The 24035-nt window shown below is 40.1% G+C and overlaps 1 protein-coding gene across 20 annotated transcripts in view; it reads left to right on the top strand.

The window, feature by feature from the left end:
• Positions 1-24035, top strand: part of MACF1 (microtubule actin crosslinking factor 1) — a 313971-nt gene that overhangs the window by 212359 nt on the left and 77577 nt on the right. For 15 of the 20 annotated variants that reach the window (XM_064493716.1, XM_064493728.1, XM_064493720.1 and 12 more), the window contains 12 exons: positions 45-168; positions 982-1190; positions 1563-1880; positions 6633-6799; positions 8080-8236; positions 10086-10203; positions 13222-13284; positions 13918-14159; positions 14974-15103; positions 15792-15991; positions 18492-18987; positions 19680-21151. In XM_064493716.1, the coding sequence (XP_064349786.1) occupies positions 45-168; positions 982-1190; positions 1563-1880; positions 6633-6799; positions 8080-8236; positions 10086-10203; positions 13222-13284; positions 13918-14159; positions 14974-15103; positions 15792-15991; positions 18492-18987; positions 19680-21151 (3696 nt within the window). The remainder of the gene's footprint in view (positions 1-44; positions 169-981; positions 1191-1562; positions 1881-6632; positions 6800-8079; positions 8237-10085; positions 10204-13221; positions 13285-13917; positions 14160-14973; positions 15104-15791; positions 15992-18491; positions 18988-19679; positions 21152-24035) is intronic. The other 5 variants (XM_064493724.1, XM_064493729.1, XM_064493712.1 and 2 more) reach the window with 1 other exon arrangement.

Below are 24035 nucleotides of genomic sequence, written 5' to 3'. Positions count from 1 at the left end.
TACACACGCTGATTTTCCTTTTGTCCTTTTTCATGGACAAGCAGCAGTTGCAGGAGGAATTGGCTGAGCACCAAGTACCTGTAGAAAAGCTCCAAAAAGTAGCTCATGACCTCATGGAAATTGAAGGGGAGCCAGCCCCAGACCGCAAGCATGTTCAAGAAACAACAGGTATGAAGTAGCAATAGCAGGAGTGCGCCCCTAATTCCTAGTATGTACCTCTGCTCTGTGATACATCACATTGTGTTGTACACGTATGTGTGGTGCTGCTAGGGTAGGGGCTGAGGATATAAGCACAAGTAGCTCACCCTCTAATGAACTGTATTCTTGCACCATGGAAGGCCTTCACGGTCTGGCTTCAACCTTTTTCCCCAGGCGTTCTGCCTTCTGGCCACTCCCGACTTCTTCTCTTTCCCGAGTAAACTAGTCACTTCCTCATTACTTATCCCTAAAGTTTTTCCTGTTGCTTAGCTGCTAGCATTTTTTGAGGGCTTACCATGCATACTGGACTCTTGCTCATGCTTCAAGTTATAACTGGGAAGTTACTTCCTTTGTAAAGTCCTCACCATCATCCTCACCCCCAAGAAGAAGTAAAAGATAAGAAATCAACCTTCTTCCTTCGGACTTCTCTAGTATAGTACTCCGAGTACCCATATAGGAGTTATGGTTTTATTTTCATGGTCAGTTGTGATGTGCCTTCCTCTACCTCTGCTCTTTTTAGAGTTTTAAGGTTTGTAGAAGGTGGGGACTTTATTGTAATTATCTTTAGTCCTCAGCATTGAGCATAATTTCTGACACTTAGTAGATGCTAAATAAATTATGCTTATTGAATTTGGTTCAAATAGTGATGTATTTTAAGCTTATTCTTTGTTTGTCTTGATGTCTGTTGTTATTATGACTAACATGTGCAATTCAATATGTCCTTTTTGAAAGTGCGACACAAAAATAGTCTCCATCCTCTCTTCTCGTGCCTTGATTTTCCAGATTCCATACTCAGCCATTTCCAAAGCCTCTCCAGTAGCCTGGCTGAGCGCTCTGCTCTGCTGCAGAAGGCAATTGCCCAATCTCAGAGTGTCCAGGAAAGCCTAGACAGCTTGTTGCAGTCCATCAAGGAAGTTGAAAATAACCTGGAAGAGGAACAGGTGGCATCGCTGTCATCAGGAGTCATCCAAGAAGCCCTGGCCACTAACATGGTGAGACCTGTGCCCTAAGAGTTAGCATAGAGGGTATATTTGCCACATTCCATGATGACAGCATTCTGAAAAGGTATCAGGAGAAGAATTTGTTTCCGTGAATCTTCTAATAAGACTTAAAGATGACTTATCCATGTAAAAGTGTGTCTACTCAATTTCCAAACCATTGGTAAGCTTGAGGAAAAGTGGTGATAGCAGTCATTGGTGGCGTGGGGTGGAGAACTGAGGGCATAGATGGAATTCTGAAGGCTCATTTGAAATCCTCCAAACCTCCCTGAGGAGGTGAGCATGTAGTCATTAGAAGTTTTATTAGATTGTGGGTCAGATATCCTGGAATGAGCCAGGTGCTGACAGATACGTTCTTGATGGCAGAAATTGAAGCAGGACATTGCTCGGCAAAAGAGCAGCTTGGAGGCCACCCGTGAGATGGTGACCCGATTCATGGAGACGGCAGACGGCACCACAGCTGCAGTGCTGCAGGGCAAACTGGCGGAGGTGAGCCAGCGCTTCCAACAGCTCTGTCTGCAACAGCAAGAAAAGGAGAGCTCCCTAAAGAAGCTTCTGCCCCAGGCAGAGATGTTTGAACATCTCTCTGATAAGCTACAGCAATTCATGGAAAACAGAAGTCGGATGCTGGCCTCTGGAAATCAGCCAGATCAAGATATTGCACATTTCTTCCAAAAGATCCAGGTGAGGAGAGATCTGCCAAGCTGGCAGAATAAAGGGAGATGAAGGGCAAGGGAAAATATCAACATTTACTGAACACATAATGTATCAGTCAGTGTACAGGGAACTTTACCTGCATTATCTTAAAGAGTTATCACAGCCATCCTGTAAGCTAGAGGTTGTTTGTCCATTTTTTAAAAACACAGCTTAGAGTCGTTTTTCACTCGTACTACGTATTCAACCCAGATTAGCAGGGATACTTAACTCGTCACAGTCACTCACTCTTTCAAGTTGATGGGAACTTCATCCTTTATATGCTTTCATAGTTACTGCTGCAGGTAATGACATTTACATGTCATTAGTCAAAGCAAGTTTCTCATGATCACACCAGACTTTCAACAGGGTGGAGTAATGTAATCCTACCATGTGCCTAGTAGGTGCAGAGCTGGAAATCTTTGGTGAAGCGTTATTACCTCCTACAGATACGGATGTACTTCAGGGAGTAGAATGGCTGGTGTTGGTATATATATGCCTGTACTTCATTTAACCAAGTAGCAGTGAACTTGAGCTCCAGAACGGCTGCACCTGCTCACGTTCCCACCTGTAGCATGTCCGCATTGCTGTATCCCCACATCGCCACCTTGGTTTATCCAACTACCTTTTCCATACCATAGTATAATCTCATTGTTTTCTTTGGTTTTCTTTCCTAACTTTCTGCCTTTTTTTTTTTGAAAATTTTTAAACTTACAGAAAAGTAAAAGGAATGGCATGGTAAATACCATCATACTTTTCACCTGGATTCACCAATTACTAACTGTTTTCTCTTTATGAATGTGTAGAAGAGTATCATAATGAACCCCCATATTCAATATTATCATTGTTCTTTTTATATGCAAACGTTTTCCCAAATGTGGTCAGCGGGAGCACCTTTAAGCTGTCTCCTGGTATCTTTGACATGACCTGTCCCTGTCAGTTATATGAGTGATCTCTTATTTTCCGACACAGCAAGATATTCCAGGCTTATCGTGTAATTCCCCTGTACCGTGCCTGAAATCACCTATTTCTCCAAAGAGCCCCATTTTTAGTGAGGGGTTGCATTTAAAAATTAGAATCCAGATACTAGATGTACTCCTGGGGTTTCATTGCTTCTAGGTCCTTTCAGTGGAGAGGGCTAGGAAATCTTTGAAAGTTTTTTATATCGTGTTCAGACTGATAATCCAATTCCAACTCAAATCATAGAATTCTTCCTCCGTTCCCTGTTCATAGCTTCCTTTTCCTATAGGGAGAACCCTAGTTTCCAACAACCTTAAGGTATTATTTGCTTTGTCTTACAATAAAATAAGGTCGCTTTGGAATTACACTATTTCTACCAATAACAAGCCTACTAAATAAAATTCAAGATTTCTTTAGATTTCTTTTTGTCCTTAGACTATGACCTACTATATACTGTGTTCAAAGTTACCTGAATTTTTTTTCCTGTGATTTCATTTATAATTAGATTCCTTTCTTTCTATTTGTATTCAACCTCAGAATTTTATTTTTCTTAAGTTTTATTTTTAAATATGTAAAACATTAACATATCTCAAAAGTCAAAACTTTTCAAAAAGTTATACTTAGGGTATAGAAGAGTGAATAAGGATACACTGTCTTCCCTGTCTCTTCCATCTTGTTCTTTTTTTTTTTTTTTTTTTTTTTTAATTGAAGTATAGTCAGTTTACAGTGTTGTGTCAATTTCTGGTGTACAGCATCTTCCATCCTGTTCTCATTCACCCCCACAGGTTATGGGTTTCTGGTTTATTATTTCTACTTTTTTTTCCAAAGAAAACATACCATTTTTCATTCTTCCTTACACAAAAAAGTACATTATATAATCTTTTGCACTTTACTTTTTCACTTAATATGTCCTGGAAATCACTTAATCCATAGAGGTCTTCCGCTTTTTTTAAACTATACATTTGTTGTGAGGATGAACCATAGTTTATTCCCCCAGACTCTCATTCTGGTTTTTTCCAAAACCACCAATTCTGGTTGCTTTTAGAAATAACACCACCGTGAATAACTTTGTGTATTTCCCCCATATTATTGGAAGTATAGCTTCAAATAAGTTCCTAGAGTGGAATTGTTGCATCAAAGGACAAATGGCTGTGTGGTTCTGTTCCATGTGGCCAAGTACCCCTCCCTGAGGAGTCCCACCAGCAATGTATGAGAGCACCTGTTTCCCCTGTAGCCTCACCAACAAAATGTGGTTTTAATTTTTTTTTGTTTCTTCTCTGAGTGAAGTTGAGTGTGTTTTTATACATTTAAGAGACATTTATTTATAAACTGTTGGTTCATGTCTTTTGCCATTTTCTGTCAAGAGTTTAGTCTTTTTTTTCTTTCAACTTAAAAGAGTTTTACATGCGGGGAATTAGTTCTTTATATGTGATGTGTTAGAAATACTTTTTCACAATTGGTCCTTTGTCTTTTGACTTTGCTTATGGTGTTTTCGGCCATGTAAAAAAATTTTTTTTTAATTTTTACACAGTAGATTTTGTCATTCTTTTTTTGATTGAAGTATAGTTGAAAATCAATTATGATGTTAGTTTCAGGTGTGCAGCATAGTGACTCAACATTTAAATACATTACAAAATTATCATGATAAGGCCAGTACCGTCTGTCCCCATTCGAAGTTATTACAGTATTATTAACTATATTTCTTATGCTGTGTATTACATCCCCATGACTTATTTATTTTATAACTGACAGTTTGCACCTCTTAATTCTCTTCACCTATTTCACCAAGCCTCTTATCCTTTTCCTCTCTGACAATCACCTGTTTGTTCTCTGAATTTATGAGTCTGTTTTCATTTAGTTTTGTTTGTTCATTTGTTTTGTTTTTTAGATTTCACATATAAGTGAAATCATACAGTATTTGTCTTTCTCTGTCTGACTTATTTCACTTAGCATGACACACTCTGGGTCTATCCATGTCATCACAAGGGTGACAAGATTCCTTGCTGATTTATGGCTGAGTAATATTCCATTGTGTATATGTATACCACATCATCTTTATCCATGTGGATTTATATTTTGGGCTCTTTATTCTGTTCCATTGACATATATGTCTGTTTTTGTGCCACCAGCATACCATTTTGATTATTATAGCTTTGTAATATAGCTTGAAGTCAGAGGCATCACTGTTTCATTGAAGATTTTTTTTTTATTGAAGTATAGTCAATTTACAATGTTGTGTTAATTTCTGGTGTACAGCAAATTGATTCAGTTTTATATACATATTCTTTATCCATTCATCTGTCAATGGACATTTAGGTTGCTTCTGTGTCTTGGTTGTTGTAAATAGTGCTGCTATGAACATTGAGGTGCATATATCTTTTGGTTTCATTTTTTTACACTTGAATATTTAACAATTTAAGTTTATTCCAAGGTATGATGTGAGGATGAATACAAGTTCATCTTTCTCTAAAGTTCTGTCTAGTTTTCCCAATAACTTTTATTTGATAAGTCCATCTTTATTTACCACAGTGATTTGAGAGTCCATCTTTATCATATACAAAATGTCTTATGTATTCAAGTCTATTTCTGGATTTTCTTTTTCTTTTTTGGGAGGGTAATTAGATTTACTAATGTATTCATTCATTCATTCATTCATTTAATGGAGGTACTAGGGATTGAACCCAGGACCTTGCATGTGCTAAGCATGTGCTCTACCACTGAGCTGTATCCTCCCCCTCTTATTTCTGAATTTTCTATTCTGTTTCACTAATCTTTCTTTTCACTAGCCATACCATACTATTTTTAATTCTAGAGGGTTTATGGTTTGTTTTACTATCTGGTGAAGTTAATCTCCCCTATTCCTTTTTTTTTTCTTTTCTAGGAGTTTTCGTAGCTATGATTGTACATTTATTTTTCCAGGTGAACATTTGAATCAGCTTTATTAGTAATAGAGGAAAAATGTTGGTATTTTAATTTGGGTCACTTTACTTATTCACATGTGTGTATATGCACCCATATACATACATACATATCTTTAGGAACGTCTTTCCATTTATTCAAGTCTGTTTTTGTGTCTTTCAGAAGTGTTTTAAAGTTTTATTCATAAAGATTTTGTATGTTTATTGTTAGTTGATTCCTAAAATTGTACTTTTTGTGTTGCTATTATAAATGAATATTTACTCTTGATTTTTATATGTTAGTTTTATGTTCTGCTCCCTTAGTGGATTACTTCATTGTTTAATTTTGTTGTATTGTTGATACTCTTAGACTTTACAACTGTACTTACATATATTCTGAAAATATAGTTTTACCTCTTCTTTTCAAATTCTTATGCCACAGATTGTTTTCTCTTGTTGTGTGGGCTTATATTGTCAATACAACGTTAAATAGTAGTGAAGAATGTGTTACAAACAGACTATAGAAGCTTAGCTTAAGATCACAAGCTAGTAAGCCATGACAAAGCCATGACTGAATTTCAGGTCTTTTTCACTCCCCAAACCTCCATTCTTTTTATTCTGTCGTGCTGCCTTCAGAATCTTTGAACATCAGTTTAAAGGAGACAAGACTCCTTTGAAATTCCTAGCCACTCTTGGGCAGTTTGGAGAAATCCTACATATGTAGTGTTTTGATCTAACAGGTGAACATGCCTCTTTTCTTGTTCTGTCTTTTTCTACAGATTTGGGAGAACTTGCCCCACCTTTAATCTAGATATCTCTCATTCTTTAAAGTCTATTTATTTATATGGATCGGAGGATTTGATACATTTCCTTGTTTGTTTTACAGGAGCTCAATTTGGAAATGGAAGACCAACAGGAGAACCTGGATACTCTCGAGCACCTAGTCACTGACCTGAGCTCCTGTGGCTTTGCACTGGACCTGTCCCAGCACCAGGACAGAGTGCAGAGCCTCAAAAAGGACTTTGCAGAGCTGCAGAAGACAATTAAAGAGAGGTGAGTTTTCATAGGTGGGGGTTAATGTTGTGGAGCTAACTTTTTCTTGCTATTGAATGAAATGATTTCTCTTCCTTCCTCCTTCACCAGAAAAGATGGCATCAAGAACTCTACTACTGAGCCATAGGAGATTAAAAAGTGCCTCTTTCAGACAAAGCTACTCAGTCAGCTTGATGCTTAGTGGTTTTTCTGTTACTAAATAATGATTTCATTCTCAGTCATGGGGCTCAGTTCCCCCTTTGCACAATAAAAAGTCCGGGTCACCAGACCAAACAACAAGTTTCAGGCAGCAAGTAGGATTGTGACAGGATTTGACATAATGAGAAAAACTGGAAGAGACTTCCCAGACATAATTAAGGGTTATATTGGCACTCACCCTGCTTACTTTGACCATTTATGTTGATGTTTTAGAGGAGTTTCTAGATTCTTCTTTTAATGCAGACATGGGAATATATGACAAAGGTGGCTGACTTCAGGTTGTCAGATGACTGTTGAAAAGCCATGATTCCCCCATCAGAAAGCTTCACTTGGGTTTAAGGGCTTGATAAAACTTCTCTTGTTTAGCCATAAATACCTCAATTTAGCAGTTGACTGCTTTAGTGACTAGAGGAAAACAGTTGCTCAAATTACCACTGTAAGCAGTGGGTTATTTAGTGTAGGGAAAGGGGACGGGACACAGGCCAAGAAGGCTTTGTTTTTCTTCCCCTCTGCTGAGGGCCTTTTAGCTGTGTGAAGAACCAGGATCTCTGGCTTGAAGTCTGATAGATGTGACCATTCCCAAAACTTAATTTCCAGATTGAATTCTTCTTTCTCCTTGATTTATTTTATTCATTGGTGTACTTAACCTAACTTCTCTGTACCTCAGTTTTGGCAACCTTCCTTGCTAAAGAAATTAGCATTTGAATTAGGCCTTGAAAGAGTCAAACACCTAAAAAGTAGCAGAGCTGGACTCGAGATCCAAAGCCTGCATTCTTTCCATTGTATCATAGTACCTAAATAGCAGGCTCCCTTTAGTTTTCCTCACTTTCACTTTAGCCTAGAGTAAGATTGAAGACTCCTTTCCCCAGAAATGTCCAAACAAGGGCAACAGATTCCTTAGTTTGATGCTCTCCTACATTGTATGTAGCTGTTTAGCCAAAGCTGCCATGGAAAAGATTATGGGAAGGAAAGTCCCTTTTAGAAAACTGATGCTTTGAGTCCTAGAATGAACCTAGTTTTAGTTCAAGTTGACTTCTTTACAAAGCTTAGTTTAACAAGTAACAAAATGTCTCCATTGACAGAGAGGAAGATGCGTCATCTTGCCAGGAGCAATTGGATGAATTCCGGAAGCTGATTAGGACTTTCCAGAAATGGCTGAAGGAAACTGAAGGGAGTATTCCACCTACAGAGACTTTCTTGAGTACTAAAGACCTGGAAAAACAGATTGAACACCTGAAGGTAGGTGAACAAAAGGATCTCCAGCAATCGGGCTAGACAGCAGCCTGGAAGCTTGTATGGACTCATCTCCAACTGTGATGGGGAGGTGGTGTGAGAAATCCAAGTTACCCGTCTGTATCAGAAAGGCATTCCTCCATTCTCTTCATGTGATTCCCACCTATCCCAATCCAAGCACTGAGCAGCAAAACATCTCCTATTTAAAAAACAAAACCTAAAAAATAACCTGGGAATAATATCTGTAAAGTTTCAGGTGTTTGGGGGATGCCTCTTATGCTGTGGTGGGTCATAAAAAAGATGTATCAAAGTCCAGTCTTGAGAGGATAACACTCTCATTGTATGTTTGAGAATTAAACAATTACATGTGAGCTAGTAACCAGATATATGATCAGGAAACTGAAGAGAGAAGATCTGGTACTGCATCTAATAATAGAAGAGTTAGACTCAGATGCTTGGAAGGTACCTACAAGGGTAGGATCAACCTTTCTCCCATCTGCTACAGAATCCTGTGTCCATTAACTTTGATTCATAGTCATCCAGCCTCTATTTGCACCTCTAATGTATTTCTTTTTGTTGAAACCAGCCTCCAACTAACTCTCATGCTTTGTCCTTATTTTCTTAGTGAAACAGGATTTCTCTTGAGCAGATGAAAGAATTTGATCGCTTTCACAGAGAGTATGCCAGGAGCATGTGCTGTAGGGAATTCCCTAGGACAGAGGTTCCCCAGTTTCTTGATTCACAGTGCCCTTTGTGTTTCAAGAAAATTTTCACGGCATCTCAAGGTCAAAACAAAACAAAACAAAACAAAAAATAAAAAACCTCACTTGCTAAGTGGTCAGGTCCAAATAACAGGAGTTGTTCACATGGTGTCCAACAGATGTCACTGTGTTTCCCTCAAAAATTTAAAATATCCTGTGAGTCAGTGCATAGTTTGGGAACTGTGGCTCTTTGGAATCAAGAGTGACTAATAAAAGCACTGACAAGCTCTGAATGGACAAGGTTCAGTTGGAAATTTGGCAGCGTGAGCTTGCCAGAGGTTCATGGCTCTGTGTCTTTCTCTGCTGCGGTTCGGCAGCTTGAAGTCAAAAGCAGACTTAAATGGATTGTCAGGGAAATTCAGTGTGAGGGAAGGGACTGAAGGCTCAGATGGTGTCCCTGCTTTGAAAGGAGCAGAATTCCACAGCTTAGAGACGACATGACCAGATGCCTTTGTCTTAGAGCAGATGCCATTGTCTCCTACGGCTTTCTGTGTGCTTAGCCCTCTGACTTCAAACCCAGTACAAGGTTCCCTTGAAAATGCAAAGTGTAGCCTATAATTCTTTATATTTCTCTACATCTCAGTATCCTCATTTTACCCTCCAATTACCATTTCCTTTTTATTCTTTACACGTACAGTGCTCCCTTTGTCCACCTGGCCAGCTCTTAACTCCAAGCTTTCCTCCCTCTAGGCAGAGTTTGATGTGTCTCCTTTTGTGCTCAGAGTTGGTGGCTGTCCATACTTCTATAATAGCATTTATCACATTATAAGGCAATTGATAATCTGAGCTCTTGGTTTAGGAACTGTATCATAGTCCTATTTTGTATCCCCAGTGTTTGGCACAATGCCTGGCCTATAGTAAATGCTCAAAAAATATTTACTTGATGAATGAATGAGTGAGAAGGTCCTGAATATTCCAGAATGTCATTCTTCCACACCTTGGCTGGCTAAACCATGATCTTGAAATGGCTAAATAAAGGAGGATGGTTGCTTAATGCTTATCAAAACTTAAGGGAGTACATGTAGAACAAGTGTCCCTACTTATAAAGAGAAAGCCTCTAAATACTACATTTTGCCATCTTGTTCTTTAAACAGGGTCTCCTAGGTGACTGGGCAAGTAAGGGAACTTTGGTAGAAGAAATCAACTGCAAAGGTACTTCTTTAGAAAATCTCATCATGGAGATCACAGCACCTGATTCCCAAGCCAAGACAGGTGAGTTCAGGCTCTTAAAAATGTGGTGAATAAGCATCATTCTTTTCTTTGGTCTGTAGTGATGACCTTTTACTTAATAAAAGTCAGAATCAAGATTAGATATGAGAACCAAGGGGGTTTCACAAAGCAGTCTTCCCCCTCAAGCTGATCTGTTTTCCCATTTGCTTTATAGCATTGCTCCATTTTGCAAAATCCCTTCCCGTGATGGGAAAAAGTAAAGGGACTAGTTGGCCCACTTAGAACTGTCAAAAGAATGCAGAAGGATTAAAGAAGGATTTCCATCTTGAAGAATTTCTCTCTTTTAAATATGTGGATGGAATGGCTATGTATTAACTTTAAATTGGGGTCAGCCCTGGAGTGTTTAAGTATATCTTGAGAAAAGCTAGGATTTTAGGAGTCAGTATTGGTACACTGGGGACTGGCACACTTCTTGGAAGTACACACAAAGACTGTGCCCAGATACATGAATAATCTCTGCCTGCAAATTAAATCTTTCAAACAAAATGCGTTATGAGCTCATAGTCACTTGCTGGCTGTTAATTGGAAACTCATAGGTTTTATTACCAAACTATGTTAATGCATTCCTATAGTCACTTAAATAGTAAGGGAAAAGGTTATTTTCTTTTTTCTTCTTGAGAATGGCTACTTTCCCGTTGTATCCTAAAGTTTAAAAATCTGTTGGAACGACCCAGAAGTGACATTTCAGGGAATTGGTGATTTTTAAATTCTAACACTTAAACTTCTGAGTTCAGTGATTTATTAGTGTGTGGCTTAATCAGCAGGCAAACCTTTTCTATAAAGGGCCATATGTAAATATTTTAGGCTTGTGGGCCATGTGGTCTCTGTCACACTACACATCTCTGCCATTGTAGCACAAAAGCAGTCACAGATAATATATAAATGAATGGGTGTGGCTGTGTTCCAGTAAAACTTTATATACGGAAACAGGCAGAGGGACAGATTTGGCAGGTGGAGTAAAGTTTTGTGACTCCTGGACTAGATCAGCGGTTATTCAAACTTTTTAAAGTACTAGAATCTTTTTTAAAAATAAATCTCATATAGAACTCTACAATATAAAACAAAAATATTTTGTTGGCATAAATTTCCCTTATAAGTGGATTTACAGCATTTATCTACTATGAAATCTATCAGTAAGGGATATTGAGACTGTCTTAGTGCATATAAAAATTTTAAAAAGAATTTTTGGATGACAGCTTCATTATTTCATTTATTTCTCTCTTTCTCTCTCTTTTTTTTTTTTTTTTTTTTTTGTTTGCGTTGTATCCAGAAAATACGGTTCTCACAGATAAATAGTTGTAAATGATAGCACATTTTAAAAGTTCACTTTACAGTATGAACTGTTGAGAATTCTGTTATTACACAGTTCTACCCTGATGAGAGCCTGCACTGAGTAGATGTACCTCAACCTTTTTGTCATTTTATTTAATGTAATACACGTGTGCTATGGGTGTTATTCTTTGTACATGAGTGGACATGTGTAAGTTTGAATATTATAAAGTGCTAGTGAAAAACTACAGCTTTTCCCATTAGTGACACTCAAGAAGAAATTTAAATGTGTGTGTAGAGGTGCAGGAGCTACTTTATTTTCCCGCCCAAATCAGCATAAATTGATTGTACCTACTGGTTTAAAATGTGGTGTTCAACATAGTTGAATGTGCATGTTTTATTGCCATTTCTAAGTACTTAGAAATATATTCTGAATGTTGAAGTTAAACCAAACATTTACAGAGGCCCTAAAACACCTTCATAAAGTGCTTGGGAACCAGTTTGAAGATCCCTAGCCTTGAGTGCTCTAGAAGTTCTCTTCCATCTCCGGAAAGCCGTCAGTGTTCTGGTTCTTCACGTTCACGTAGCTCTTCTGGTTTCATAAAGAGCTTCCGTACACACTGCCTCACTGCCTCTTGCCAGTAACCCTGTGAGAGATGTCAGCATAGGTCGTGTTATTTTCATATCCCAGAGAAGATACTGACGTCTGTCCACAGATTAAGGCTCACGTACAGAATTAGTGACAGTCTTGACTAGGACCATCTTCTCCGAATTACTAGTCCAGTTTCTTTTTGGCCATCATCACACTGCGGTGGAATATCTTTCTGTTTGATCCATTTTTTATTTGAAAATACAATAATGTTAACATTTAAAAGCTTTTTAGAATCAATATTTTCTGATATAACCTTGCACATGACTTCTTCCACAGTGAAATCAGTGCACATGAGAGTTTTATTCTGCCCTTTGAATGTAACCTTATGATCATGACTGTTCTTCATATTTCTGTATCATGTTTACAGTTACGTGATCTAATTTTTACTTACCTAGGATATTCCTGAAACACAAGGCATAAACTTGGGGAGGATATAGGCGAAATCGTAATTAGAAAAAGAACCACAGGCCCTAAACAGAATTTATGGGAATATTTATGAGCCAGATTTATTGGTGCTTAGAATTTCTGTCTTCTGGTGTGAGAAGGGGAGCAGAAAGTCATGAAAGAAAAGACAGGGCATCTTTTGAAACAATATAAGAAGGGCTCTTTTTAATGTCTTTAGTAAAAGAATGCTGCTTTTTTATGTCCTTAATTGTACTTATTATTCATTTTTATTATGTTGAAGAACATTGATGTTAAAGTTGAACCTTTTCGGCTGTATTATAAATCCTCATTCCAAAGTATGTCAAATCCATTCTGAAGATTTAGTGAGTTTACTAATACTTGCTTCAGAAAATTAGGGCAAGATCCAAAGAATTCGAGTTGGAGATTTAAGAAGAGAATTTGGATTTCCTCTAGAAAGGATTAGTAATCGTTACTGCTAAGGAGTTGAAACACCTCCAGAGACACTGTTGCCTGGCAGCTAAAATGATTTGTCTCTTTCCATGAGTATGTTGTCTTGTGCTGTGTTAACTGCCTGACACCTGAGCTTAAAGTGAGTGCCAAAGAATAATTCAGTGCCTGTATGTATTCCTAACACGTTTGTCTTGCCCTGTTTGTCTCTCTGTCCTTCTGCTCAGGTTCCATACTGCCCTCTGTAGGAAGCTCTGTAGGCAGTGTAAACGGATACCACACCTGCAAAGGTGAGAATGCCATTTCCAAGTGCCTCTTTGTTGGGTGTATTAGGACAGTGTTCATGTTTGCATCTGTGTGTTTCCATGTGTGTGAAGAACTGCTGCCAGGATGGGAGTGAGGGTAAGAATCTGGGCAGAAGCAACCGTGATGTCTCTTTGTTGCTAGCTGGAGGCTAAACAAGTTGGCAGCCAGTGAAATAAATGCACCAAGCAAATAAACTGGACCACCAGATTGGAAGGAAATGTATGCAAATCTTTGAATGATAAAGAAGCTATACTTGAGGTAGTCTAGTCTAGCCCTCAGCCTCCCAGCTAGGTGACTTCTCTGTAGTTTGAAGAAGAGGAAGTGGAAGAATGCCCCAAATCCTTCCCTCCCTTCACTTTTGCTGCTCCCATGTTTACTTAGCATTTTATTTATACACCTAAGTATATAATGCCAAAATCAGAAAGCAGATTAATGAGAGCTCTTTTGCTTTTGTATGTATGCAAACAGGAACTTGTATGTGATTTAGCGGGAAGATAATCTCTAGTTCACTAGAAGCAGTAAGAGAGATACTTAATCCTGATGAATAATTTAGTGAGGAGCCAGTGGGGATGCTTGGAGGGCTATTCCCAGTCTGATTTCTGTTTCTGTGATGCTAGATCTGACGGAGATCCAGTGTGACATGTCAGATGTAAACTTGAAATACGAGAAACTTGGGGGAGTACTTCGGGAGCGCCAGGAAAGTCTTCAGGCTGTCCTCAGCAGAATGCAGGAAGTTCAGAAGGAGGCAAGCTCAGTGCTGCAGTGGCTGGAATCAAAAGAGGAAGTCCTGAAAGGCATGGATGCCTCTTCATCTCCAACCAAGACAGAGACAGTGAGAGCCCAAGCCGAATCTAACAAGGTGCTGTGGTCACGTTAACTGTATCCCAGACACTAAGAGGAAGGGGCTGTTGTATGAGTGTTCCTGCCTGAGCCCAGGGGCCTGAGAGAGAGACATGGCCAACCACCCAGGCTGTGAGGAGCAGCTTTTTTGACTTTCAAGTGATTGATATGCCTAAACTCTTCCAGAGAACTTTCTTACTTATGAAATTAGAAATTGTTATAAATCAGACTGAGCAACAAACAGCAGATCTGTTTGCAGAAGAATAACCCTCCCCAGAAGCATTAGTTCTCTGAAAATGGGATCTCATTTTCTGTGTGATGGTACAAGCCAGGCCATTCTCATCAAAGCACCTTTCCAACTCCGGGAGGGATCTAAGCAATCTAAGCAGCCATGCTCGCAGTTCATTCTTAAGGTTGGCATGTAAGATTAGGAAAAATGTCAGAAGAAATAAGAAAGTCCTATAAAGATTTTTCACCTCAAATTTTTATATTCCAGTTGAGCCTAGTATTTAATCTCCCACAGCTGTGTAAACATGCCATCACTGTCATCATTGTCATCATCAGATCTCGGCACCCTTAGTTTATAGGGATTAGTCATTTTATTATTGGGTTACTAAGGTGTTGTACATAAAAGAAATTCAGATCCTGCCATCTAGATTTTCCTGTTAAATAAAAATTGAAGCAGAAGAGTTAAGTATCTTAAAATCACAAAACAATTCACAAATAGAAGCAGAAGTAGAGCCTATAATTGGCGCCCAGTCTTCCCATCATTTCCTCCCTGCTTGGTTTCCTGTCCAGAAATCTCATGACATATGTGGTGTTCTTTCTACTAGGCCTTCCTGGCTGAATTGGAACAAAATTCTCCAAAAGTCCAAAATGTAAAGGAAGCCCTGGCTGGATTACTGAAAACATATCCCAACTCGCAAGAAGCAGAAAACTGGAAGAAAGTGCAAGAGGAGCTCAGTACGTTACAGAATCACTAAACTGCTTGTCTTCAAAGCAAATACAGGATTTCAGTACATTCAATAAACAGGGATTATTTTTAGTTAATTTTCATAAGCAAGAGGGCCAGATAGGGTTAGTGAATAATGAGCCTGATTACGGAAAAAATTTAGAGATTCCACTCAAAGTGTCAGAAGTTTGGCTTTCTTGGGCAAGTCAGACCAACAATCTGCTGTGACAAAGAGAACACTGATGATAAAAATGAAAAATGGGAAATAATCTAAACATTCAATGAAGGAATTAGATAAATTATGCTGCATTCATAATATTGAACTATAAATGATGTAGATAAATATGTATTGCTATGAAAAATCTCATTGGCATGAACAATGTTGATGATGTAGTAAGTTGAGAAACAGGTTATAAAATAATATGTTTATAGCATAAGATATTTTACATGCATTATGTATGTAGTTCTGTGCAATTTTATCTCATGGGTAGTTTCATATAAGCACCACCACAATCAAAATACAAAACTGTTTGTTACTTTAGCTAAGATCAAGTGCAGGTTATTTTTAACTTAAGAAAATACTTAAATAATGCTCCAGGGATCATTTCCTCTAGTATATTAGGAACATAATTTAGGGACTAGGCCAGTGGCTGATGAGAATTAAAAAAAAAAATACATTCTCTCATTTCCTCTCTTCAGATTCCCAGTGGGAAAGGGCCACTGAAGTGACAATGGCTCGGCAAAGGCAGCTGGAGGAATCTGCAAGTCATCTGGCCTGCTTCCAGGCTGCAGAATCCCAGCTCCGGCCCTGGCTGATGGAGAAGGAACTGATGATGGGAGTGCTGGGGCCCCTGTCTATTGACCCCAACATGCTGAATGCACAAAAGCAGCAGGTCCAGGTGAGCAGTATGGCTGAATACTCCAGAGCAAAGAAATCAGAGTCATGTGAACCTGGGTTTGAATGCCACTCTCAACAAGTAGATTTAGATGTCCCTGGACCAGTCATTTAACTTCTCAGAGTCTCCATTTCCTCACTTTAAATGAGATGTTTGTAAGATCTTTATCATGGTCCCTGCTCAAGAGTAAACATTCAATAACTATAGTATTAATATCCTTGGCAGAGGCAGTAGAGTGAGCAGATGTGAGAATCGGAACTCCTGACTAAATGGTAGAATCACATTTTATTTTTAATCCCCAGTGGTAGTGATCCCTATTGCTTCATGCAATATCATATATCTGCTGGCTTCACTCAAAGATTTTCTGCTGATCAGACCTCAAAAAATTGATTTAAGTGCCTCACATCTAGAAATTTAGGTTAGTTCAATTATGTCATCTCTAGTGTAATTATGCCTAGAACCTTCCTTTGTTCTGTATCCTTCCCCAAACTTGTTCTGATTCTTTTCACCACCCACCAAGTACCCTAAGTTAAGGCCTACGAGTAAGTTTTGAAGGAACACTTTCTTTTAACCCCTGCATCTAATTAATTACCAAGTCCTATTTACTCCAGTTATAAATATTTTTTCTAATCCAGTGGTTTTCAAACTTTTTGATCTCCAAGCCATTTTACACTCTTAAAAATTATTGAAGACCCCAAAGAGCTTGTGTTTATCTACTGATATCTAATTGAGATTAACTATATTGAAATTGAAGAATTTTTAAAATATGTATTTGTTAAATAATTTTAAAACAATAGTAATAAAACCATAACATTAACATAAGTAACATTTTTATGAAAAAATGTTTTCCAAAATGTACAAAATTGAATAAGAGTGTCATTGTTTTATATCTTTGCAAATCTCTTTAATGTCTGGCTTAATGGAATATTCTCATAGATTTTCATGTCTGCCTCTGCATTCAGTCTGTTGTGATATCAGATGTCATGTAGCCTCTGAAAAACCTCTTTGAATATTTGTGAGAGAGTAAGAGTTTTAAAAGGCGGATGACATTTTATTATTATTATGAAAATAGTTTTTACCTCACTGACTTCATGCAAGGGCCTCAGGACTCCCAGAGGCCACCAGACCATAATTTGAGAACCACTGTTCTAAACTCTTCTCCATTCTAAATGCCTTAGGTACGCTGGATCTCAGGCCTGTACCATTGCAACAACATGCTGAAGGGCTTCTTGGTCTAGTTTATCCTCCACACAATTATCAAATCATCCCTTTAAATCATATATCTGAATATATTAAAACACTTCTGTGGCTCTTGGTTTACTATTGGACAAAATTCGAGTACCTGCTGACGTGGTACATGCGTGGCCTGGTTTGCCTTGCCAGCTTTTCCCCATTTACCCAGGCTTCTTCCCACGCCAGATAATGGGTTCTTTCCTGATCACACTGCACTCATATGTCGCGATCTCTGTGCCTTTGCTAATCCCAGGCCCTCCTTGAAACCAGCCTCACTCTGTTCACTTGGAGAACTCATGTATCCTTTATAGTACCATCTGTGAAACCTTTCCTGATTTCTCCCTTCTGCTTTTGTCTCCTCTGAGGAATTAACCACCTTTACTTCTTGCTTTCACAGTTCTAAGTTCACATCAGCATTTTATCATTTTTACTTTCATTACATTCTATCATAGTTCATTACTTACACAGCTGTTTTTCCTTCAGGTCGTGTCATATTTATTTTTATATAGTGTAAGTGCTGAGTACTTTCCATAAGTTTTCTTATGTCACCCTACGACAGCCAAGTGAGTAGTTTACTATCCTCATTTTATAGATGAGAAAGCTGAAATTTGGAGAACTTCTAAAAACGTGCCTAAGTTTATACAGCTAGCAAGTGATAGAGTCAGGATTTGAACCAGGCTGTCTGACTTCAGAGCCCATAATCCCAACTTTTTTGATGAGTGAAACAGTGGATAGAAAAGAATGAAAAGGAGTGGTACTTGTTTTAAAAAGCAAGTTATTCAGTTGTACTGCATTATAATGTACAGAGTAGATGTGCTGTTGGAACTTCGAGAAAGGAACTAATAAGAAAAGCAGAGGCATTGAGAGTTGAAATGGCAAGCCCAGCCAGTAACGTAGCTGACTCTGGGGACCAAGCTCCCAATTCACAGGTCTGGGTTTTGCCTGACAAAGCTGATGAGTGCCAATCCAGAAAACAAACTGTGGTTTCCCAACCCAGGCCAACCTTATTAACTGATGTTGAAACAGTATAGGGCAAATAAGGAAAAGAAATAAAATAGACACAATCAATGATCCTTTCAAAACAGGTTTTTATTAAGCAATTGTTAAAAGTGATACTGCATTTTCCTGGTAGCCTGGTCCTTGGAGTTTTCTGGTTTATTTTCAGAAGGAGTTGGCACTACTTGGCACGATCCAAAGTCAGTTTTTATTTTGACACTGTTTTTAGACCTGCCTTTTCTCTCTAAACATCTTGGTGTCATTTCTATTACAGTTTATGCTGAAGGAATTTGAAGCACGTAGGCAACAGCATGAGCAGCTGAACGAGGCAGCTCAGGGCATCCTAGCAGGCCCTGGAGATGGCTCTCCATCCACCAGCCAAGTACAGAAGGAACTCCAGAGCATCAATCAGAAGTGGATTGAGCTGACTGACAAACTCAATTCCCGTTCCAGCCAAATTGACCAAGCTATTGTCAAAAGCACCCAGTACCAGGAACTACTCCAGGACTTGTCAGAGAAAGTGAAGGCAGTTGGACAGCGACTGAGTGGCCAGTCAGCCATTAGCACCCAACCTGAAGCTGTGAAGCAGCAATTAGAGGAGACCAGTGAGATTCGATCTGATGTGGAGCAATTAGACCACGAAATTAAGGAGGCACAAACCCTCTGCGATGAACTTTCAGTGCTCATTGGTGAGCAGTACCTCAAGGATGAGCTGAAGAAGCGTTTGGAGACAGTTGCCCTGCCTCTCCAAGGTTTAGAAGACCTTGCAGGTACGTTGGGTGAGGAACACACTGCTGCCATTATCAGTGGCAAGCCAAAAGAAGGCATGGGTTAGTGGTCATCCCAAAAATCTAAGGTGACCTTTAAGTAGCTTTTGGACTCAGAATAGCGTTCCCTTATCCCTTTGTCCAGCTAGTGAAAATTGCCTTGGTCATTACACATTGATTGGGCACTAGCAACTTGTGAAGCTTTACCGTAATCCTAGAGATAAGAGTACCCATATAAACTTAGCCAGCAGGTAGAGATTCATGCTCATAGATGTACTTAGAGGTGGAGTTACATACATACTTTCGCTGATACTCGTTTTCTTTAGACTGTGCAGTTATGCGCACACACACATACACCATATGTACAAAATCAGAACATGTCCTAGACTTAATTATCATGGCCTTGCACAAAAAATTTTTGTCGTTAACTTTTTGCCTCTTTTTCTAGAAACATTAAGGCTTTTTACCAGCTTAGAAGTTAAAAGTTTGCTTCTGTTACTTAGATCACCTTACAAGGTTGATGTGAGGATTAAATAGGATAGAGTACATGAAGGAGCCTAGCTCCGTGCTTCTTGTATGGTAGGCCCTCAGTTAAGCATGATTTCCTGTCCCTAAGATAAGCCGATGTACTCTCAGCTAACATTTTAGATGCCATGTTCAGACTTGATGATTTAAATTTGATTTTCTCATTTCAGCTGATCGCATGAACAGACTCCAGGCAGCTCTTGCCAGCACCCAGCAGTTCCAGCAAATGTTTGATGAGCTGAGAACCTGGTTGAATGACAGACAAAGCCAGCAAGCAAAAAACTGCCCAATTTCTGCAAAACTGGAGCGGCTACAGTCTCAGCTACAGGAGAACGAAGAGTTTCAGAAGAGCCTTAACCAGCACAGTGGTTCCTATGAGGTGATTGTGGCAGAAGGAGAATCCCTGCTTCTCTCGGTGCCCCCTGGAGAAGAGAAGAAGACTCTACAAAACCAGCTGGTTGAGCTCAAGAGCCACTGGGAAGAGCTTAGCAGAAAAACTGCAGACAGACAAGCCAGGCTCAAGGACTGTCTGCAGAAAGCTCAGAAATACCGGTGGCACGTGGAGGACCTCGTGCCATGGATAGAAGATTGTAAGGCCAAGATGTCTGACTTGCGGGTCACTCTGGACCCCGTGCAGCTGGAGTCCAGTCTCCTGAGATCAAAGGCTATGCTGAGTGAGGTGGAAAAACGTCGCTCTCTGCTGGAAATACTCAACAGCGCTGCTGACATTCTCATCAACTCTTCGGAAACAGATGAGGACGATATTCGGGATGAGAAGGCTGGGATCAACCAGAACATGGATTCCATTACAGAAGAGCTACAGGCCAAAACAGGGTCCCTTGAAGAAATGACTCAGAGGCTCAAGGAGTTCCAGGAAAGCTTTAAGAACATTGAAAAGAAAGTTGAAGGGGCCAAACATCAACTCGAGATCTTTGATGCTCTCGGCTCTCAAGCCTGCAGCAACAAGAACCTGGAGAAGCTGAGAGCCCAGCAGGAAGCGCTGCAAGCCCTGCAGCCACAGGTGCGCTACCTGAGGGACTTCACTCAGGGCCTCGTGGAGGACGCCCCGGATGGGTCCGATGCTTCCCAGCTTCTGCATCAAGCTGAGGTCGCCCAGCAAGAGTTCCTAGAAGTGAAGCAAAGAGTGAATAGTGGCTGCCTGGCAATGGAAAACAAGCTGGAGGGGATCGGCCAGTTTCACTGCCGAGTCCGAGAAATGTTCTCTCAACTGGCAGACCTGGACGATGAGCTTGACGGCATGGGTGCTGTCGGCAGGGATGCTGACAGCCTCCAGTCTCAGATTGAGGACGTCCGGCTGTTCCTCAGCAAAATCCAAGCCCTCAAGCTAGACATAGAGGCCTCTGAAGCAGAGTGCCGACAAATGCTGGAGGAAGAGGGGACCCTGGACTTGCTGGGTCTCAAGAGGGAGCTAGAAGCCCTGAACAAACAGTGTGGCAAACTGACGGAGAGGAGTAAAGCTCGCCAGGAGCAGCTGGAGCTGACCCTGGGCCGAGTGGAGGATTTCTACCAGAAACTGAAAGCTCTCAATGACATGACCACAGCGGCTGAGGAGGGAGAGGCCCTCCAGTGGGTCGTGGGGACCGAGGTGGATGTCATCAACCAGCAGTTAGCAGATTTTAAAGTAAGTCCTGCCCTTGTTTTTTAACCTTTTTCTGTCTAATATATGTATTTCTTTTCTTGTAACTGGGAAGCCGATTGAGTAGACATCTTCACTTCTGTCCCTGGTTTCATTCTTCTCACTTCTGTCACCATTAAAGCATACAGTTTGGAGACTAAACAGTCTCTTGGACATCTGGGCAACTGGTTTGGATCTTTTTTATTGTAATTTATTTCAATATGTATGATCAATTAAGGGTATAGAAAGAAATGTCCAAACCTTATTTCTTACTCTTAATAATCTCCTCTTGTGATTTGTTAAAATTTCAAGTTACCTGATTTTATAACAGCAGTGAGTGTGTTTTGAGGGCCCTGTTTTTCAAACTGAGATATGAGAAACCTTAAGATAGACATGGGCTCATCTTCTTAAAGTATGGGGTTTTTTCACAGCTTTCGAGGGAAAATTGTTGATGTATTATGAAATAAAATGCAAAATTCTCATGAATTATTAAGACAAAACATGACACTTCAAAGAAATTTTCCACTTGCATCAAGTAGTGCTTGCAACTCCGCCCCAAACTCCCCAGGAACACACGGTCCCTGCCTGTGGGGGAGTTTGAGAAGCACCGCCTTAATTGCAGAAGTGTTTTGTTTCTTTGCCTGAGTCAGAATTTCCAGTCCTGAGATTTTGCGAGTCTATATTAAAACAGGGGAAGATGAGAGGAGTTGACTCAAAAGTGCGAATTTGCCGGGTTGGTGCTTGGAACTCAGTGCTGGCCACTGAGTCTTGGCTCTCACTGTATGAGCTTTTCACACCAAGATTTACCTAAAAGTGCCTCGCTCCCCTGCGGGTGGCCTGTTTGTTGCTCTTTCCTTCTTGGTGCGTTGAGTAGATTTGGAAAGGATACTTCCATCACTGTGATAATTATTCCCACTTACACAGTAACTAATGCTCCTGCCTTCAGAGTTAATTTGTTCTCTCAGAGCCTCTGCCTACCAGGATTCTTTCTGTTAAAAACATGGATGGAAAGATGGTGTTGATGCCAGATCACAGTCATGTGGCCCTGAGAAAGGTCACACGTTTGTAGACAAGATCCAGGTGTAGAAAGGTGACTGTTTCAGAAGGGCCTCTCTAGCTAAGGGGATAGATATTCAGCACCAAGGTGGGACGCTGGCTGAAGACCCCCTTACAGTGTTTGGAGACAGTGCAGTTTGGAGCAACACAAGTCATTGTACTTGGGATCCTTGAGACGCTGGGTAAAGAAAGGGTCTGTGGAGAAAGTTCAAACCCATTAGCCCACGTGTTTTCTTCTGGGAAACGCCCACACCTGTTCCAGTGGCAGGGTGGCCTCTCCTGCTTCACCACAAATGCTTCTCTTTCCTCTTCCATGGTTAAGCCTTTCCCTGCAGGCATGCTTCATTTATCTCATTTACTCGGATCCGGGTTCTTAGAATTAACAGTCTAACCAACTAAATGAGTTTTCTAGAAAACTGAAGCTTATCCCTTGAGGCTCCAAAATAGTTTTATGAAACTAGATTCTGGTTTATGTGAGAGTTATTTTAACTTTTATTTGCCTAATTTTCTAAACATTATATTGTGCATCAGTTTTTCTTTATGAGTCCAGGTTAACATTACTAAAAAGATTATGCTGTTCTCTACTATAGTGATATCCTCAAGGGCCTGAGAGACATTTGGGGCTGCTCGGTATTAAATGTTCCTAAATTACTGTGCAGATTGAGTTCTGTATTGAAGGCCTTGCTTAGGGCCTCTAATTGCTGTACTGGTTGGATTGGGTATTTGTGTGTGTATAAACGTGGCAGGGGCACTTTCCGCTCCCCCATCACCCTGATTTCGAGTATTATTTCTTACTGCTGTTGCTTTTCCCAGCTGTTGCTGGGTCTGCCTTGAGCAGTCTGTCCCTTCCTTCTGATCTTCGGTGAGCTAGAAAATGAAGTCAACAAGCCTGTTTAAATTACATTAAATTTGACTAAAATTTAAAAAGAGAGAACACAGGCAGGCATATATAGTGTTTGGATTTGAGGACAAGTAACTGTTTCCTTTCGTTTAATCTTTGGTTTCTAGAGACATTCTGAATTTTGATGTTGCTGGAAGATTTTAAGAAATGACTAGACGTTACCCTATTTTATTTGTATCCCAGCATGTAGTCTAGCAGCGCTCAGGGGTTCAGTAGCTGCTTAGATGCTTGTCACAGCAGACTTACTTCACTGATTTCTAAGACGCCTCCCACCACCAGTACTGCGGATATGAAGGCTGGGACCAGATACTGATCAGCTGGTCACCTGTAGTGTGTTTATCTGCAAAGAACCGGTGTTGACAAGGCAAGGCCGGAAGTGAGAGAAAGAGGATGGTGAAGTTGGGTACCCTGCGTGTGTCCTCCTCAGGTTGGGGATGCAGATCAGAAGCCTGGTTCCACGTCAAGGGCTTTGGGAAGAGTTTTTGCCTCCTCCCAACAAGGGTCTTAAGTCAGGAGGGGAGGAGCCCAGTCCTGGCTGATCTCATGCTGAGCTCATGGGAAGTGAAAACAATGAGAGAGGGAAAGTCCCCTAGAGACTGAGTAAAGGGAAGGTCCTTTTGGACCCATTCTGAGGACTGAGTCATTTTCATGATCTGAGCCTTTAGTTCCTGGGTTAATGTGCTCTGTAGTCCAGCGGTAGACCAGATGCATACAGTGTGACTCTGCTTTCAGATTCAAATTGTTTTCAATAAGGAAAGGTCAGAGATGAACATAAAGAGTTAAAAACAGCATTAGCTTTAAGTTTTGAACCCTTTCTTATTATAATGGGATCATGTTATCAGCACAGAATCTGCTGAAGAGAATAGGGTATAAATCTGTGAGATGGAAGCATGGGGCTGTGCTTTGACCTAGCTCACTCCCCTGGATGGTCGG

The sequence above is a fragment of the Camelus dromedarius genome, chromosome 14, assembly GCF_036321535.1.
Source record: "Camelus dromedarius isolate mCamDro1 chromosome 14, mCamDro1.pat, whole genome shotgun sequence".
Taxonomy (NCBI): Eukaryota; Metazoa; Chordata; class Mammalia; order Artiodactyla; family Camelidae; genus Camelus; species Camelus dromedarius.
The sequence above is the reverse complement of the archived record's forward strand: the minus strand, read 5'-3'. Positions and strand labels throughout refer to the sequence as shown.